The sequence below is a fragment of the Pagrus major genome, chromosome 17, assembly GCF_040436345.1.
Source record: "Pagrus major chromosome 17, Pma_NU_1.0".
NCBI lineage: Eukaryota > Metazoa > Chordata > Actinopteri > Spariformes > Sparidae > Pagrus > Pagrus major.
The window spans coordinates 15,444,355-15,462,517 of record NC_133231.1 but is presented as its reverse complement, the minus strand read 5'-3'; the positions used below and the strand labels follow the sequence as shown (position 1 = coordinate 15,462,517).

Here is an 18,163-nt window from a genome sequence, read left to right as displayed (position 1 = left end):
TCTTTTATTTTTCAAATTTAGAGTCTTCAGCCCCAACCGGTGCTGACTCGACTGACATCGCTTTAGGACATTTACCAAGCTTCACACAGCTCCCTCTGGAGCTACAAAAGGCTTTATACCACTTTTTCTTCCAAGACCTGTAAAAAGACTTTAAAGTGTAGAATCTTTCAAGTTCTCCTTTAAAAATGTTTTGCATATCATTATCAAGGGATTGGAAGAGCAGCATGAATTGGATGAGAACAATGCTTCATTTTCATCGTCTTTTAGGAAGTGGCAGAGCCTCTGCAGGACCTAAAGGAAGGGATGGACCAGTTAGAGAAAAACAAGACACTCCGCTGCATCTTGACCACGTTGCTTGCAATAGGCAACTTTCTCAACAGCACTAATGTGAGTAAACTCCAAGACATATATGGCTTAGAGGCTCCTGCTTTTTCACTTTCTCTCCCCCTCTGTCTTTAACTCACTTCCTCCGTTTCCTCCCACGCTCCTCCTCCGACTCCCCCTGCCAACATATTTATTTGGCAAGGATAACAGTGGACTCTATGTGTAGAAGAATGTGCTGCCTGACTCTCTGCACCAGACACTGTCCTTCTACAGTAAAAACGCTCGTCGAGGCCTCCGCTGAACCTGGCTCTGTCTGTCCGTCTGAGAGGAAGAAGGGAGGGCGTTTGTGTGATTGTGTGTTTTCTCGAAAAGTTTGACTTTGTCTGGCTGCTTGTAAGTGAACTTGCATCTGTGTCTCGGTTTGTGACTTTCTGTGGCCTTGCATCTGTGTGTATGTGTACCTCTGGGATATGAGGGCCAAAAATGCAGAAGGAAAACATAAGTCATCAACATCAAAACAAGTAGTTCCCGTAAATAATGGCTGCCTTTATTTTTTTGCAGTAAGCCATTTAAAACTGGCAGAAGAACAAGGTAGATCCTGTTGGGATTATGTCTTTCATGATACATTCTGGCTTTTTTTAGCTCTGCTGTGGTGAGCAGAACAATTGGTCGGGTCTGAAGTAGATTGTGGTTTCTGATAATCACCAGCGTAATGAATCTACATATCTACTCTGAGCACTCCATTGAGCCCCTTTTTCCGACTGTGCCAAAAAGGAAATTCAGTGCAATTTGGACCTTGAGCTCAGGCTTTTGATTTTTAATTTCAGACAGTTGTTTCCGTCCCACATTCTGACTCTGTTGCTGTGTGTGCATTCATCTCCAGGCTAAAGGCTTTGAGCTGAGCTACTTAGAGAAAGTCCCGGAGGTGAAGGACACGGTTCACAAGCAGTCGCTGCTGCACCACGTCTGCTCCATCGTGGTCGAGAAGTTTCCAGACAGCACTGACCTCTACTCTGAGATAGGAGCCGTCACCCGTCTGACCAAGGTTTACTTCTTTTAAAAACTCATTTAACACTTGATCAACAGTAAGACTTTGTTACTAGGAGGGCTGCATCTGCCGATTAGTTTTTACAATTTATTAATTAATCATTTAGTCTATAAAATTGTTGAAAAAAACTTTCAAACTGCTTCTTTTGTTCAACCAACAGTACAAAACCCAAAGATTATTCATTTACTATCATAAATGACAAAGAAAAGCAGCAAATCCTCACATTTAAGAGGCAGGAATCCATTGAAAAGAGTCCTCAGCAGTCTGTGATGAGTTCGTTCTGTGATACTGTTGTCAGGTGGACTTTGATCAGCTTCAAGACAATCTGGCCCAGATGGAGCGAAGGTGCAAAGCATCATGGGATCACCTGAAGGTCATTGCGAAACATGAGATGAAACCAGCATTGAAACAAAAAATGTCCGACTTCCTCAAAGACTGTGCGGAGAGGATCATTATTCTGAAGATTGTACATCGAAGAATAATCAACAGGTATGTTTAGACCAAACGAGGTGATTAAATTAAACATTTCTACCTGTGTCAGTGGCATTATAAGTGTTCGTAACGTTTTGTTTTTGCATGTTTAAACCTTGTTTCTGCCAAAGGATTACTGTACAGTGATGTGCTGTTTCTTTACACATCTGCAGGTTTCATGCTTTTCTTCTGTTCCTTGGCCATCCGGTATATGCGGTACGTGAGGTCAGCATTCATCGCTTTAGCAAGATCCTGAGTGAATTTGCCCTGGAGTATCGCACAACGAGAGAGCGCGTGCTGCAACAGAAACAGAAGAGGGCCAACCACCGAGAGAGGAACAAGACCAGGGGAAAAATGATAACAGATGTAAGTGCTCTTCACCACGAGCAACGAGTCACACGGAACACTTTCTCCATTTCCTGATCCTCATCTTTGTTTGGTTTGTACTTATGAACAATATGAGCGATCCCTCGACTCTGGTTATATCTTTAATCTGGTTAAAGAGCCAAACGTGGACATTTCTGACAGACACGGCATACATTTGTGATGACATCAGCACAGTTCCTCGGTATTCACATGTATAGGTTACTGTAACAACAATCAGTGAGTTGTTTTCAGTGTATCTCATTCTGTAGCTGCAGCAGGCTAAGAAAGGCCAGAGCAAACACCTCCCTGCATGATTAAAATCCCTTAAACCCTGAGGAGTCGACCGCTCAGAGCGGACTCCACAGCAAGCCTTGGCAGGGGCCCCTCTCTCTTCAAAGGGACCCTAATTCAATCACTGTGTGAAAATTCAAACCTTTGGATGTCCCTGAAGGAGAAATAACGAGGCCCACACCTTAACCACACTCTTACAAAGATGTTCAGTGCAGCATGCTCTTCTGCTCCATAGCTTGAACATATCTGCAATGTTTTTTATGTTATAGAGGAGCAATTTTGATGTTTAAAGGAATAGTTTTACATTTGTGAAATACCCTTATTCACTTTCTTGTTGAGAGTTAGATGAGAAAATGAATAAAACTCTCATCTAGCAAACAGCTAGCCTTGCTCTGGTGGTACAGTCAAACAAGATTTAACTTGCTTATTAGTGAGATTTAGGCCAGGGATATATTTGCTTTTTAACTAACGTTCGCATTGAAAACAAGCTGCATTGTGAACGTTATTGTTCACATACTTGCCTATGTAGTACGTGTGTTATTGGAGGATTCCACTTGAGGGCAGACCAGAGAACATGGAACTATATGTAAAACACTTGCTGTATCAGTTTTTGTGGAAAACTGGTCTCAGTGGACCTGTGATTGATAAAAATTGCTCTGCCAGCTCAGGCATCCAATGACTAGTGGGCGAAACACACCATTGCCACTGTGCCTGTTCTGTTTTTACGACAGTTTCTGTTGTGTATGGCTGTAGCGTTCTTGGAAACTATTCCTTTGATGTTTACAACACAAATCAAGGATCATGTATTCCTTTATCATTTTAGAAAACGCTACAACCTTTGTAAAACCAATTCGATAACTCAGTGGTGTGTTTTCCTGAAAAATGGTCACTTTGTAGACACCAGCAGTATACTGTATTTACAACACACGTTCTTTTCCCCTTCCACTTCCTTTATCTCTGTAGAGTGAGGATGACGATGAAAGTGAGGTAACTGTGTGTGAAAACAATCGCACGTGACCTTTATGTTGTGACTAACATTCAACCAGACTGTGTTGTTTTAAGTCTGAACAATAACTGGTGTGTTTACGATGATTAACAAAGGACAAGTCATTAGTAAGACTGACAGGTTCTGTGTGTGACCTCACACGAATGAGGAAGCTTGACAGTGATGACAAGGAGAAAAAAAGAGGCGCTCGCATGATGTCAGCTGGAGTGTTGAGTGAATCTCACTAGGGGGAGTTGCTGCAGCTACTTCCTGGTAGAAATGACTGGACCTCAGAGGGACTCAGAGCTGAGCCCCTGACACTGGCATGTCTGCATTGCTGCAAGAAACCGTCATGAGGATTTTTCTTTGTGTCACAGAATAAACAGCACTTTAAATGTGGAACTTCCAAGTTTCTGAAATGACTAATCGTTCTTATTTAGACTGGAAAGTGCTGTGTCACTGGTGAAGATTAACCTGTATGACAAGTTTGACATTTAAAGCTTTTCCTTGTGGTTCTTCCCTTATTCTAAAAATACCAGAGCATGGAGCTGAGTTTCACCGTCTCCTGCTAATAAAACGTCAGATATCGTAATCCTGTGTCCTCCCCCTCCTCCAGAGCGGTAAATTTGGCGGTGCCCCGTCAGAAGCACAGGAGAGCCAGCCTCAGGGTATCCAGTATGCTGAAGATGCAGCTGAACATGAGAACATGAAGGCCGTACTGAAGAGTAGCCTGCAGGGCGGAGAGAGTGGATCGTCCACGGTGCCCGGCCTCCGCACACGCACCAGAGCCAGCAGCACCCGAGGTCAGTCCCATAAACACGTTATACTGTTACAGCCCCTCCATAGCTTTTATATTAATATCATCAGCCACCCGTCCACTACACCGAGATTTGTATTCCTCCTATGGCCATACTTGCTCCAGGAGCACAGCAAGAACATTTTATTTTACCTGAAGCTTTTAAACTAAACTTTTGACTGCCGGACAGAAATATCACGACGAGTATAAGACTGACTGCTGTGAAATTTTGTACAGACATTTATGATTGCCAGATGATGAGTCTTGCAAACTCTGGTGATCCCCTGACATTACCTCTAGTGGCACGAGAGGTTCACATTTGTGTTTTTTGAGGGAAATTTCTTGACAACTATTGGGTGGACTGCCATGGAATTTTGTACACACTGTCATGAATCGTTACAACTGTGGGGATCCCAAACCTTTTCCTCTCACGCCATCACCAGATCAACACTTGAACACTTTATGACTAAATCCCTGTACAGTACCAAGTTATTTTGTTTTAGCGCTAGTTAGCAAATCTTAAATACGACATCATACCTGCTTAGACTGGTTATAGACAAGTTTTCTGCTTCAATTTCTGCTCTCAATATACAATTTTGTCTGCCACTGGGCATGTGCTCACCAGCAAAAAGGAAGTTTAATTGGTGATCCATCTCTCAGACAATTGTAGTATGTACTGTAAGTAAAAAGAAAATGATGTGATCAGCTTTAGTCTTGATCTCTTAAACCTGCCCTCCAACATCTCTGTTGTTTTCTTATCCATTCTGACCTTGTTGTTTTAGGGCGTGTTCCCCCGTGGTGTTCTGCCAATGATGACCCAGTGAACTGCACAGATGACACAGCTGATGAGATCATGGAGAGGATCGTTAGGTCAGCCACTCAGGGGCCCAGCCAGCGGACGCAACCACGGGAGAGGAGACGATCCCGAGCCAACCGAAAATCATGTGAGTCATGTCAACCGTCTCAAATTTATTATCATGCACAACGGAATGCTATCAGCAAACACTGTAATAAAATACTTATCAAAGCTCTCATCACAGTTTTTACTTCTCCACTCCACTTTTTTCTCTTCCTGTCTGCACAGTGAGGAGGACACTGAAGAACGGTTTGACAACAGAGGAGGCAAACGCTCTCGGCTTGTCCAGCGGCTCAGAGATGCAGGTGTGAGCTGGACACGAAGATGTCTGGAAGCCCTTTCACTGCCCCTCCAACCTGGCAACCCACTCCACTCTAGCTTGGCTCTAAAATCCCCCCCACCCCCTCCAGCTTTGATGAGTTGACCTCATCTTCATGCTTGATCCGAGTGCTTCCCGAAGAGAGTGGACGAAAGGAAGAGGATTTTAATCTTGAACTTGAGCGCTGCGTTCAAACCACTAAGCTTTGCTGTTGCTGGATAACGTCGATGATCTGCACTCACAAGGCTTAATCACAATCATCCTTCGAACGTGACATTGCATAGAAACACCCGCGTAAAAGTGTGTTTTGTAAGGCCGAGGGTATGAGAAGAGTTGGCCGTGCGTATTCTCCAGCCTCCGTGGCCTTGACTGAATCCAAAGGGCTAGAAGTGTGGTACAGACACTAAACTCTCCACGGGTTTAGTGTCAGCCCTGAAGCTTTAGTGATAAATTGAGTTGAAAGAAAATTTTATCTATTGAATAGATGGCTTTGTGCAGAAGGTTATTCTGTTATATACTACTGTGGTAGTTTTGTGTTTCTTTTCATTTTGCTCAAGAAGGTGCTCAAATAAGGAACAATTGCACTGGATGTAAAAGTTGGGTATCAATGGAATGTGAAATCCTTGACACTGATGAACCACTCATCTGAATCTGAATCTGAAAATATACTCAACAGATTAACCAGCAAATCAACAGTAGCACAGTTTTTAATGGCAGATTCAAGGCAGATGTGCATCTCAAGCTTCGTTAGTTGACTGGAATTTATGAGAAACATTTTTGTAGCAAAGATCGCAATCTAAAGTTCACGTACTGTGGGTAAGACCGATGACACCACTAGTTTCAAACACCATGCAAACATTTTCAGCTTAAAAACACACGTAGGCAAGTTGCATCACGCGACCTACTCTCACAGTCGGTTAGAGGAAGGCAGGCGCGGTGTTGCAGGTGAGCAACCTTCGTAGAGTTATGTGGTTTTATTTTCTAGAAACTATGAGCTGCACATTTCAGAGTGCCTTTCAGAGACAGTTATTTATTAAGACGTTTTCAGGGACATATAATCAAGAAAATGTTACTACAGATGTGCAGCCTGTGAGGGGAGCAAGAGGATAATATTGCAATGTGCATCATTCACGAGCTGTGATTTATGTTTAACCAGTGTTTTTAAACTTGTCCTGGCAAAATTTCTGTTCTGTTTTTTTTTTTTTTTCTTTTCCGTGCTACGTCTTGTTATGAAAATAGCTTTAAAGTATTTATGACAACTTAGGGATTGGTTATGCACATTAGCTGGATCCTGTTGCCTTACTGTAGAACACGGACACACATTGTTCCACTCAAGTCCAGATTTAGATATAAGGAGTTAAAAATAGATCAGGCCATATTAAATGTATAGCTCAGCTGGCATCACTGGAGATCTCGCTTTGTATTCCTTCACTCTCTAACTATGAATGTGAACATCAGGGGTTTCATGATAATTAGTAATAGGGACGCACATAAAATCTCCGTTATTTATCTATTTTAGAACATGTGAAAAGAAGGAGCACCGTGTTAAACTTTCATTATCTGTTTTTGAACTAACGATGAGCTCATTGTGCTATTAAATAATTTGGAAAGGCCTCGGCTAAATTCATAACACACATAACTTCAGTTCATATCACGGAGAGGTAAAACTTGCAAATGTTCACTGTGATGGAAACATAGCCATTGAGAGAAACAAGAATCTAGTGCAACATCATGATAAAGCTACATAAAACCACACCAGCAGTACATGTTTTTTTTTGTTTAGACTTTACTGAAACCTATTCAGCACCTTAGACTCAATGTGTAGCATGCAACTTAGTAGTTATGGCGGGAGGAGGAGCTCATTGTGTTTCCCAGATTGTACTGATTTGTGTCAAAAACCAGACAGAGTAGTTGTGTAAAGTAGTAGAGGGGGAATGCTGTAAACTGATGTACATGTCATGACAATGTCTTTGTGTTCTTGTTTTGTTTTTTTGGCTCCATGTGTAGAATAGTGTATTATAGACTAAAAGCAGTATTATTCTAAATATAATTTAAGCAAACCAAGCCATGCATGGTTTAAAAAGTTGTCACTTCTGCTTGAAACAAAGGGAGGTTCACTTTGGTTCTCAGAGCTGTAGGGTCTGTGTGCGTGTTATTAACCCTTTTTACTTCACAGCAAACAAATGTGGTGAAACACGCAGTGATGAAATTCACCAGCTAGTCCTGTGGAATCCCTTAGAAGCCTCTGATTTCATTGCACTCAACGTTTTTTTTGTTTTCTTCTTTTAATTTAACATTAGCCCACCACACACATTTGCTGCCTGTGCCATAACATCACTGTGGAACTTGGACACAAGTGCTATACAAACAAGGCTTCTATTGCGTCTTTGCCCACAGCAAAAAGTATGTAACAACTACAATAAAATGGCTCATTAAAACATCTTTTGACAGTTTTTTTTTTTAATCATCTTTCAATTGTGTTGTTGAGTTTCCCCCAGGGGAAAAATACGTGTCACATGTAACACTTAGGCGAAGAAAAAGCAAACAAGAAAACTTAAGCCTCTTTATTTTCAGTCCACACAACCCATGCTTCAAGTCACTTTATGTTCAAGAGCATATAGAGGTCGATGACAAGCTTGCCAATACAGCTCATCCGGTGTTTTACACATGGCCATCACTCAGACCTCATTTGGTCTTGTTCAAAATTCCTATGTGTCCACAGGTGTTATGGATCTAAATGTGATTATGGTTTGCTTTTAATAAATTGCAGACATTACGATGAACAAGACAGCTACCTAAAAAAGAGAGGGGGAAAGGTAGGAAAATACAACTGAGCATCAAAGAAAGAAAAAAAAAAGCACAAGAAATAAAAGTCAGCTAAAACAGTCTCAGCAAATCCAGTGCAACCCAAGACATGTTCTGCTTTATACTAGCTGAAAACTAAAAACAAGGGCACATATTAAGAATTATATAATTTGTATCTCCTGATCATAATTCAAATTTATCAATGTACACTTTCCCTGAACAATTACTTTTGCACAGTACCTCAGAATTGTATAGATAAATTACAAAATGGAGTATTCCCTTTCCACCAGACATGATTTACTTTGTAAAACCCCTGAATGACTGACAGGCAGAAAGCTCTTATGCAGTTTACTTTTTTTTTAATATATTGCTACATTTTAAACAAAGATTAACAAAGGGATTTTCAGTTTTGCATATTCTTAGGTGTGTCGTTTGGTGTGCGTCTGCACCGATAATGTCAAATTATCTCTGAAATAGCACCAAAAGACAAACGTCTGACTGTTTACAGGCCAGGCGTTTATTGAAAGTTTGTTTTTAGAAATAGTACATAGCAAGTGTGCAGTGCAGTTTAATCGTTAACCACAAAGTGATTAGATTTATAAAATGGCAAAGAAGTAAACAACACTAGCTGTATATTACCAGACACATAAAGCTGATCCTCAATCAACACGGACAAGTCGGACTTGACTCGTCTCCTATCTCGGGGGTTAAGATTTAATCTTCTGCAATGGATACAAGTAAACTCTGTTTTTGGTTTTGGACACAGTTCCTGGTGGTGGTTTGGTACGATAATACATTTTTAGATCTGGCTTGAATTTAAAATTATAAAAAGAAGTCCTTAATGAATACTCATGATTCAGGTTGACCTTCTTTTACAAACAGGATTTAGGGATAAGTTCAGTTGAAGAAACAACCGAAGCTTGATGTTTGAGGTGTCTAAAAAGCTTATATAAAAATGTATACCCAAATTATAGCTCCTGTGAGGGAAATATGTATATGTTTACATTTTTAAAAATACCTTTTTTTTTTTTTTTAAAACCATAGTTACTCATGAAGTTAATTGAACATATAGCACCAGCTTTTAGATCATGCCAAGCCTTGGGTTTGGTCTAAAGAGCAAATCTGTGCTGCACTAAAATAGTGTAACGCAGACAGCAGTGAGACAAATTGACAAATCTTCAAAGAACTTAAAGTGCCACTCCAGTCCCACTCCAGCTTCCCAGACTTCAGCTATCTAAACCTAACCACAGTACGCGTTTTCCTATCTAAGACAACTGATGGGGAGCTTCAAGCATTTCCATGAGGAAAGTGTCAATAGGTGTGTCACCAATCAACTTGAAGAAGAAGAGATGCTCCAAGCACTTCAAGCCGATGGATCGCAGTGCTGGCAGTCGGAGGAGAAGCTTAGCAAACCTGATGGAGAAAAGACGATAAACAATGATGATTAACTTTGATATCTGAAGTCAACGCAGTTAAAAACAAAAGCAAGACTATGTGGAGCTCGTTATAGCTGAGGACCTTTACCTTCCCTGCTGCTCTGGGTATCTCTGTTTGCAGTAGGCTTCCAATGATGCATAGACCTTTTCTCTAAGCAGCTCCACCTCACTGGTGTTGGAGAGCCCTTTAGCATCTGCAAGAAAACATATTTTCATTAGGATAAAGACCCTTAAAGATACGTCGTACCTTGTAAAAAAATAAATGAATGAATCTTTCTTATGTAGATATCAGCATTATGCGGGCACCTGGGTTGAAGAGGACGATGGCTCGGAGGCAGCCCAGCTCTGTTTTGTCCATTTGCATATCTCTCATTTTATTGACGAGCTCAGTGAGGACCCTAAATGACGACAGATTTTTGAGTTTAAAATACGAAGAGTAGAACAAGAAGATTGCACAAATTTTATATAACAAAACAGTAAAATTACCTGTCAAATATGGCACCGACCTCTGCACTCTGCACACTTTCCCTGCGTTAAACAAAGCCAGTTAATATGCAGACACTACAGATATTTAAAAACATTCTTCCAGGGCATTATGGGTGTCGGCTACTTTTTGTCTCCATACATATACCTGTCAAAAATAGCTCCGACTCCGGCACTGTGTGCACTGTCGCGCTGCAGCTCAGAGGCCAGGAGGACTCCATCCTTCAAAGCAATGGAGCGATGGGAGAATGAGGCAATGAGGAGCTCATTCCAGCCTGACAAATGACATACAATTAAACAAACGTTAGTAAAGATATCAGAGGAAAAACATTTTAGTAGTTCTGACAAGTGAAATGTGAAATTACAGCCACAGTTAAGAGCGGTTTTGAAGAGGAATGAATCTCAATTGTGTCCAAAACCGCCTCCTGAGGTTGAAACCCTTTGAGACATCACCAAACACATAATAACAACAGGCACCTAACAACAGACAACACAACGTCTTCAACAACAGGTGACTCTGCTCACATGCTGTCCAAACTGAATCAAGATTGCTGCTGTTATCTCAGTACCTTACAAGGCTTACATCCTTCTGCACCCCTCCTAGTATAGATGCATACATTTATGTTTCAAAATACAACTGAACAAAACACCATATTATAGACTTCCTGACTGCCATATTGAAGTATATTTTATTGTGCATTAATATACAATAGTCTTTATCTTTCATTGACTCTTTCCATGAATAAACAGCAACATTCAGGCAATCTACTACATTAACATTATTTGGAGTTTTCACAGATGTTATCATTCACGTTGTCTCGTCGGTATTTTCTATCCTGGTTTTGGGGGGTTGCGAAGGTAAAACTGCAACCTTTTTTGGGCTCTGCTGGCAAATATGTTTTAACTTAACATTTCCTTGTGTTTTAACTGTTAACTCTTCTAACTCTTGTTAATTTTGGAGTTCATCTATTCACATGTGCAAACAAAATCGGAAAGTTCTGCACAGCACAACGTTAGATAGCTGTGTCACTGTTTAAGACCAGTTTACACTGAATTATGAAAACAGAATAAGTAACTGACCTTGGCCTTGTTACTTTTTCAGAAATGTACGCAACGCTGCAACATTCACAACCCGCCTCTGATAAATTTGCAAAGACATAGTGTGGATCTGATCTTTGATTTTGAAGGTGCTTGATCATACCTGCGCGAAGAAGGATGACCTGGTCATCAAGGGGCAGTTCAGAGAAATGAGGGATTCTCTTAGCCCACTCCACCAGTGCAAACAGCTGTTTGTCTGCAGTCTGACAGATGTTGGTGACGGCATCATGGGGCTGAAACCAAACAATACGTTTACTTAGTCATCCATCCAAAACAAATTATTCCAGCTACAATAAGCCTGGGGTTAAAAGTCATTAAATAAGTTATTGTAAATCCATCATGCTCCTGTGAAAACACAAAATCTATTGACATGTTATAATGACTCACAGAGTTGCCGGCAGAACCGCCATCAGAGTGAAGCTCAGTCTTCTGCTCCACAGCAGTCTCTGCCTCTAAAATCTTCTCCACAGGCATCTCCTCGTTCACTCCGACACTGAACTCCAGCTCTCCTTCACGCTCTCGGTTCCTCTGGCGCTCCTCCTGGACCGCTGCGTCAGACAAAACACGAGGAGACAGTGGTGGGGGGAGAAAAGGAATGAGGTGATGGTAAATATTGAAGAATGAAAAGACTTTGGGGAAAAGAAAAAAAGACAACTGATGAATTTACGGGTTAGAGTGCTATTATGCAAAATGCTCTGCGTCTCTTCAGGGTTTATGTTGCATTGAGAAAGTCCTGTTTTAATTTGAGGCCATCTTAAAATAGGTAATCATGTCAGTGATGGCAAAAAGCGTAGCATTCAGTGGATTGCCTACACTGAAATGTTGGGCTGGCAATCTATAGAGCACGTTCCTCAAGATCTGTTTTGATTCACGGTGCTTACAACTGATCATCACTGCTGATTATGTTTCTCAATGCATCTTCATACACAATCATTTTTGACTTCCATATTTTTCCTACTGTATAATATGATAATTCATATCCATCATGACACAAATCTGATGAATTTACTTCCATTATCAACAGAAGTACAGTAACTGTCAGGTTGAATTAACATGCATGAGCTTGTTATTAACATGCCCTTGAGTTAGCTCACATGCATTAGTTGAATGTTTAACAATTAAATACTAAATAGTTAAAAGACAAAATCACAATGCATCTTAGGCCCGGTTCACACGTACATGGGTATTTTTGGAAAAATGTTTTTTAGAAAATAACAGACTCTTCCTTGACAATGCTTCTTGGCCAGCAAAACATTGTAAGCACTCGTTTTTGCCTCTCTTGTCCATTCCTGTATATCAATGTCCGTTCGTGTCTTTGTAAAAAATAAAGTCAAACATTAATATAACATCCAATCCATCAATGTACAAACTCAAATACTCCAATATCATAACATATAGTCTGGGTTCACATTTGCCAATGATGCTACAAACACCAATAAATGGTGTTTGTCTGCGTCATCATTTCCAAAAATCTGCTTCTGCCTATCCAGACGTTAACACTTAAAACGGAGCTTAGAAATACCCGTGTACGTGTGGACAGGGCCTTAAAATCTATTGTTTTTCCCGCCCCTACTGAAATGGCAGCCTGACTCCAGAGTGGTGCCGTCCTAAGCGGCACAAAGAACCCTAAGACAACTGAGGAGACTAGCACGTGAAGGTTGTTAAAAGTTAACGGCAGTTATAAAGTGAGTTAATGTTGTCTACAACAACCTAAAAGGAGACTGTGATCTCAGTCAGGTGAAAGAAAAGAAGCTGTTGTCTGATCCAAAAAAATATCCCCATCTGACCACCTGAATCTGACTTCCTTCAATCAAATCAGGAAAAAAACTGAGCTGTTTAAATCTCTTTGGAAATACACATATAATCTACCCGTCTCACTGACACTAGTAAAGAGGCAACACCTCTCAGGATACATACTGTACGCTGGGTGTATTTAGGATCCTTATAACTGACAGTGTGGCCGATGAACGCCATGACTTATTGTGCTCCATTATACTCTGTGCTGCCTCAACACAAATCCACTCCATTAGGTCTAAAATAAGAGGTACACACATTCGACAAACTTACAGCTGCCAAACTGCTTACTTTATGAAGTCTATCATCACGATCCTCATCTCTGGGTACGTTTTCACACATAAATCCCGCAGTCAACAGTTTTGCACATCTAACACAACAAGCTAATTCTCTAGGTAACATCAAAATACAGTATCTTTAAGATTTCATTGACATACTCATCCATCCCTCATCCTTTCCATCTTCTTTATTCCACTTTACATGTTTGACCACTATTGAAAGATGGAGAAAGGGCAGAATAGGAGAAAATGAAGAGGAGAGATGGAGAGGGGTTAGTTATATAAACCAGCCCCAATACACCCATCTCTACCCTTTAGCTTATCTAATCTAGCAGCTGTCCTCACCTACCCCCTAAATACTGAGCTAATCCAATATTACTTAATCATTTTAATTGGGGTTTCTTTGGTACAATGGCTTATTTTAAGAAATCTAACTGACTGCCAATGTTTACATCATTCTACAATTAGACATTTAATGCTACCTTGCAAGAAAACTCCAATGTATGAGACATTTGTATAGTTGCATGTAAGACAACTCGCAACAAAAAAACGTGTTCGTAAACCTTCATTATCCAAAAAGGCTCTTAAAATGAACCTCTCATACAACCCCCGTTCCTTGCATACCTTCCCTCTTCATGCCCATGGCCAGGCACTTCTGGTAGCGGCAGTACTGGCAGCGATTGCGCTGGCGTTTGTCTACCAGGCATTCTTTGTTATCCCTGCAGGTGTAGCTCAGGTCTTTGCGCACAGTTCGTTTGAAGAAACCTTTACAACCCTCACAGCTGTACACTCCATAGTGCTTGCCTGTATATTATACAAGTTGGAAAAAAGACAAATGAGAGAAAAGTTAACAGATCAAAAAACAAACAGCAACGTGAAGGCACACATTTTTATTTCAACTAGCGATGATTGAGATTCATTTCCAGGCAGAAACGTCTGACAGCGAGGGAGTATCCACACTGAAATTACCATGAAATTAAACAGTATCTTGCTGTTGTTTCACTCCTGCTAATCCTGCTCTTAGTGCACCCACTCACCAGAAGAGCGGTCTCCACAGATGACACACATGCGTTTCTGAGACAGCATTAGTCCAGGGCTGTGAGCTTGCATGGGCCTCAGGCCAAATGGAGGCTTGACGTCTTCTGAGCTGCTGATTGAGTGCATCCCTGATATGGGTGCTGAAGAAGAGATCTGGATGCAGTACAGCCAAAAAACAAAAAACAATGTGATTAATAATGTATAGAGTTAGATAACAACACCTCCTCACCCAATTCCTGATGACAATGACTTGGCATCAGTGTGTCCAGCGTGCACACAAAAGCTTCTGGCAACAAGCATTAAACAAACGGGCTTTCTCCACTTCTGACCGTTCACTGTACACATCAGGGCTGCAGGGTGTGGTAAAAAAAACTCATATTGTGCTTATCCTTATAGATACTGCAATTCCAATATGATTCGGGAGTAGTGGGAATGATCATTTTTGCATCACAATTTTCCTTTCAATAAAAAAATAAAATAAGTCATGATGATGTAACATTACTTGGGGTCTGTACTAAGTAAACATGTTCTCTTACAGCTGGAAATGTGTGAATTTAAGAGCCGGGACGTCTCTGCAGCACTACAGTACCTCGTTATAATGCTGTTTTTTCACACATCTTACCCAAAAAGTGCAGCTTCTGGTGATCTGGATATTGCAAATTCAATAATATTGCAATTAAGTGCACAGCCCTTGTAAACAAGTGCATTGCAGTGTACCAAAAACTAGCCTTTTTCAGCATCTCCCCCACGTAAACACCAGTAACCTACAACTACGGCGGACTAATCTCCTGCACACACAAATGAAGAGCACCAAATCAGTTCATCGACTCTAAAGGTGGGTCAGTTACCTGACTGTTGCTGATGGGTCCAAATCCCAGAGAAGGTGAGACCACAGGGGAGTTAAGTGATGGACTGATGACAGAGAAAGGAGAACCCAAGATGTTGGTGGGGCTATTAGAGGCTGAACTGTTGGGCTGCTGTGAGGACATGGCTAGGTAGCGACCCAGTGGAGAAGAAGACGTCCCGTCTGAAGGATATCAATCTGAGGGCAACACAAATGGATATTATTAGCTTAACAAAGCAATAACAGCTGAAGACCATAAATGACAGGCTGATCATCAGGGTTTTCATTTTAGACTATTTTAATAAAAATCAATCCTTAAAGTAGTTTTTGGTCTGGTTATAGGCACCATGGTTTGCTGCTTTTCTCTATTTTCTGTCATTAAAATTAGGAATATCTTTGAGATTGGGGTTGTTGGTCAGACAACACAAGACATTTGATAAACGTGGACTCGTTTCACTGCTTTTCTGACGTTTTACAGAAACATCGAGAACATAATGTTGCTTTAGTTGCAGGACACGTTAAAAAAAAAAGAAAGTTGCAGGACACATTGACGTTGCCTGTCTAATTTTCCAACAGCTAACCAGGTCAGCTACTAAACCAAACAGTAAAATGAACCTGACACGCATTAGTTGTAAAACAGAGTGATCTGATGGACGGATGTGATTGAAACCACAGTGTTTGTAAGCTAAACTGGAGCTTAAGGTCCAAATTGTTGTACATGCACCGCCCTTATAAAACTGGTCAAATTAAAGGAAAAACACATTAAGACCAACAACGTTTTGTGTGTTTTGCGTGCTAATCTTTGTTCAAACTGATTAAACCTCTATGTACATGAACATTTGCTTACATTAGTCAGTGTTTGTTAACGATAGTTGGCCCCTGTTGGCATCGCAAAAACGTTACACGTTTGCTAAATGTTGCTAACGATACGCATTGACATTACCGTGGAGAACAGCATTAAATACATGTAAAACACGGACCGTAAACAAAAGCGCTTGTGTCCATTAGTGTTTCGTGAATAAATATTAACACTAATAAAATGCACTTCTGAATGTGACATATAAATAATGTCCTCCGTCTGTTTTTACCGTTAGCTAGTTAGCTAGCTGCAAATCCATAAACGCTCGAAAGAGCTAAAGCTAACGTTAGCCTTCGTTGCCACACGTCTGGCTAATATTTCACTCTATTGCATTTCGTAAAACCACGATACAAACATACCCTGTTAGTCATGAAGAAAATTAGGAGCTTAGCGACTCGACGATCATCGAACCACTTCAATAAATCCGCACGGCTAGCGCAATGTTGTCTAGCTAGCTATGATTAGCCTCTTAGCTGCAAATACGGCTAAGTTAGCTAATACAGCTAGCATTAGCCTACTGCACGGCGCAGGGTGATAGTCTGGAGAAGCGGTTGTTGACAAAATAGCTCATGGTCGTTTGAAGGTTGGATTTACTCACCAGACACACCTTCGACGCATTGTTGAAAACCACTTCGCTATAGTAGGTGCAATGAGACAGGCGCCAGACAGCAGGCCGACTCTCAGATCCAGTTTACTTCAACTTGACGCTGTTGTTGTTTACAGGCCATGGTGGCTCAGTGCCAGTATCCCTTGAGCCAAAATGTCTCATGGGACCACCCATAACAGTACTGTCATATGACACTCCTGCAGCACGATTTATAATTTAATCAGGGTGAATCTGGTTTATTGTTCACTATCTGTCATTGCATTTGAACGAATGCATGAAAAAGATGACAAACTAAACGCTTTGTTTTAACCTTCCCACTATATATTATGCTGAAAATGAGTAAATGACCTTCCAAAAAAAAAAAAAAAAAAAAAAATGTTCTCACACACCATCTGTTCACTGCACCAGACATTATTATAATAAGGTGCATCACTGCTGCATTCACTACCTGGATACATGGGAAAGGGAAGTGATCACTGTTGTTATGATGAGGTATTGGTAATAAAAGCGTAAGCTGCAGTCATCTCAGACAGAAGTGCTGTGTGGTTTCTGGGCAGACTAAATGTGGCACGAGAGACTAAAATCTGAGCAAACTGTTGGTCAGCCACACCTACAAGAAGTGGTGGAATGCTTCTGCCTTTGACATGAGGGCTGGTGATTGCACAACGTCTTAATGCTCCAGTGATGTTGCACAGTATCATCTTTCACTATCTAAAATATAGAACACTGTGTTCTGGTTCTGTGGTCCGTTGAGCTCATTTAAAAAAACTCCCTCGTTCTCGAGGGCGAGGAATGAGCTGCACTTCTGGAACAGAGTTGTTAATTAATTGCAGCAGTTTTTGTTTTTTTTGTTTTAACTCTAGGATTCAGAAGTGAGCTGCAATTTCTACTGAGTTAGACTGTTTGAATTATTCATTGTGTCACAGAAGTTAAAGCCAGTTTCATTTAGATTCGGGGGACATTTTCATGTATATAGGATCCAACAGATCCCAATATCACAATACTTTTCTTCAACATTTAAGTAGATTCATCTATGTAAATCATACATGGGTGTGCTCATCATGGACACTCAGGAGGAGCCAGAGATACATGCTGTATCAGAGCCAAAGTACTGATTTTATTTGATTCATTTTAGCAATCAGATAAAAAGAAAAAACACTGATCTGATTGAAATAATCAGAAAAATGCTGAATATCGGAGCAGATAATTAGTCTGCTCCCAGTATATACATACTGTACATGTAAATACATGTATGATTTACTTTTACTTGTATTTTTGATACTTAATTGCATTTAATATCAAATACTTTAAGACTTTTGCTCAAGTACTATTTGTGTGGGTGACTTTCACTTGTACCAAAGTAATATTTTTAAACAATTTCTTTACTTTTACTCAAATATGACATTTGAGCACTTGTAACGACACTGGTTAGATGCTCTCTAATTCCTTGTCAGCATTCGTCTTG

General features: G+C 40.6%; 2 protein-coding genes across 4 annotated transcripts in view; one reads left to right on the top strand and one right to left on the bottom strand.

Moving 5' to 3' along the window:
- The window catches only part of fhod3b (formin homology 2 domain containing 3b), a 97,157-nt gene extending 89,259 nt beyond the window's left edge, over positions 1-7,898 (top strand). The window contains exons 21-27 of the mRNA XM_073484724.1: positions 268-387; positions 1,208-1,369; positions 1,671-1,861; positions 2,017-2,209; positions 4,102-4,288; positions 5,064-5,225; positions 5,366-7,898. Of these exons, the coding sequence (XP_073340825.1) occupies positions 268-387; positions 1,208-1,369; positions 1,671-1,861; positions 2,017-2,209; positions 4,102-4,288; positions 5,064-5,225; positions 5,366-5,448 (1,098 nt within the window). The 3' untranslated portion in view covers positions 5,449-7,898. The remainder of the gene's footprint in view (positions 1-267; positions 388-1,207; positions 1,370-1,670; positions 1,862-2,016; positions 2,210-4,101; positions 4,289-5,063; positions 5,226-5,365) is intronic.
- Positions 7,899-8,005: 107 nt separating this feature from the next.
- Positions 8,006-16,853, bottom strand: rxrbb (retinoid x receptor, beta b). Of its 3 annotated transcripts, none has more exons than XM_073484721.1 (12): positions 16,690-16,831; positions 15,237-15,430; positions 14,388-14,541; positions 13,975-14,154; positions 13,510-13,563; positions 11,666-11,826; positions 11,382-11,511; positions 10,329-10,455; positions 10,184-10,225; positions 10,004-10,095; positions 9,786-9,891; positions 8,006-9,674 (listed from the first exon to the last, which is right to left on the bottom strand). In XM_073484721.1, the coding sequence occupies exons 2-12, from the start codon at positions 15,375-15,377 to the stop codon at positions 9,527-9,529; spliced, it is 1,335 nt and encodes a 444-aa protein (XP_073340822.1). In that variant the 5' UTR covers positions 15,378-15,430; positions 16,690-16,831; the 3' UTR covers positions 8,006-9,526. The 3 variants fall into 3 exon arrangements, with proteins under 3 accessions (XP_073340822.1, XP_073340823.1, XP_073340824.1); XM_073484722.1 differs by lacking the exon at positions 16,690-16,831 and adding an exon at positions 16,451-16,549; XM_073484723.1 differs by lacking the exon at positions 13,510-13,563 and having other exon boundaries at positions 16,690-16,853.
- Between the last annotated feature and the right edge of the window lie 1,310 nt (positions 16,854-18,163).

What these genes read in the sequence shown, in the direction of transcription:
- rxrbb (XM_073484721.1), bottom strand. Translation starts at nt 15,377, where the DNA reads ATGTCCTCACAGCAGCCCAACAGTTCAGCCTCTAATAGCCCCACCAAC. An exon ending in GCGGTTCTGCCGGCAACTCT is followed by an intron (nt 11,512 to 11,665) that starts GTGAGTCATTAT and finishes GTTTGGTTTCAG; the next exon opens with CCCCATGATGCCGTCACCAA. An exon ending in CATCGTCCTCTTCAACCCAG is followed by an intron (nt 9,892 to 10,003) that starts GTGCCCGCATAA and finishes GTTTTCTTGCAG; the next exon opens with ATGCTAAAGGGCTCTCCAAC.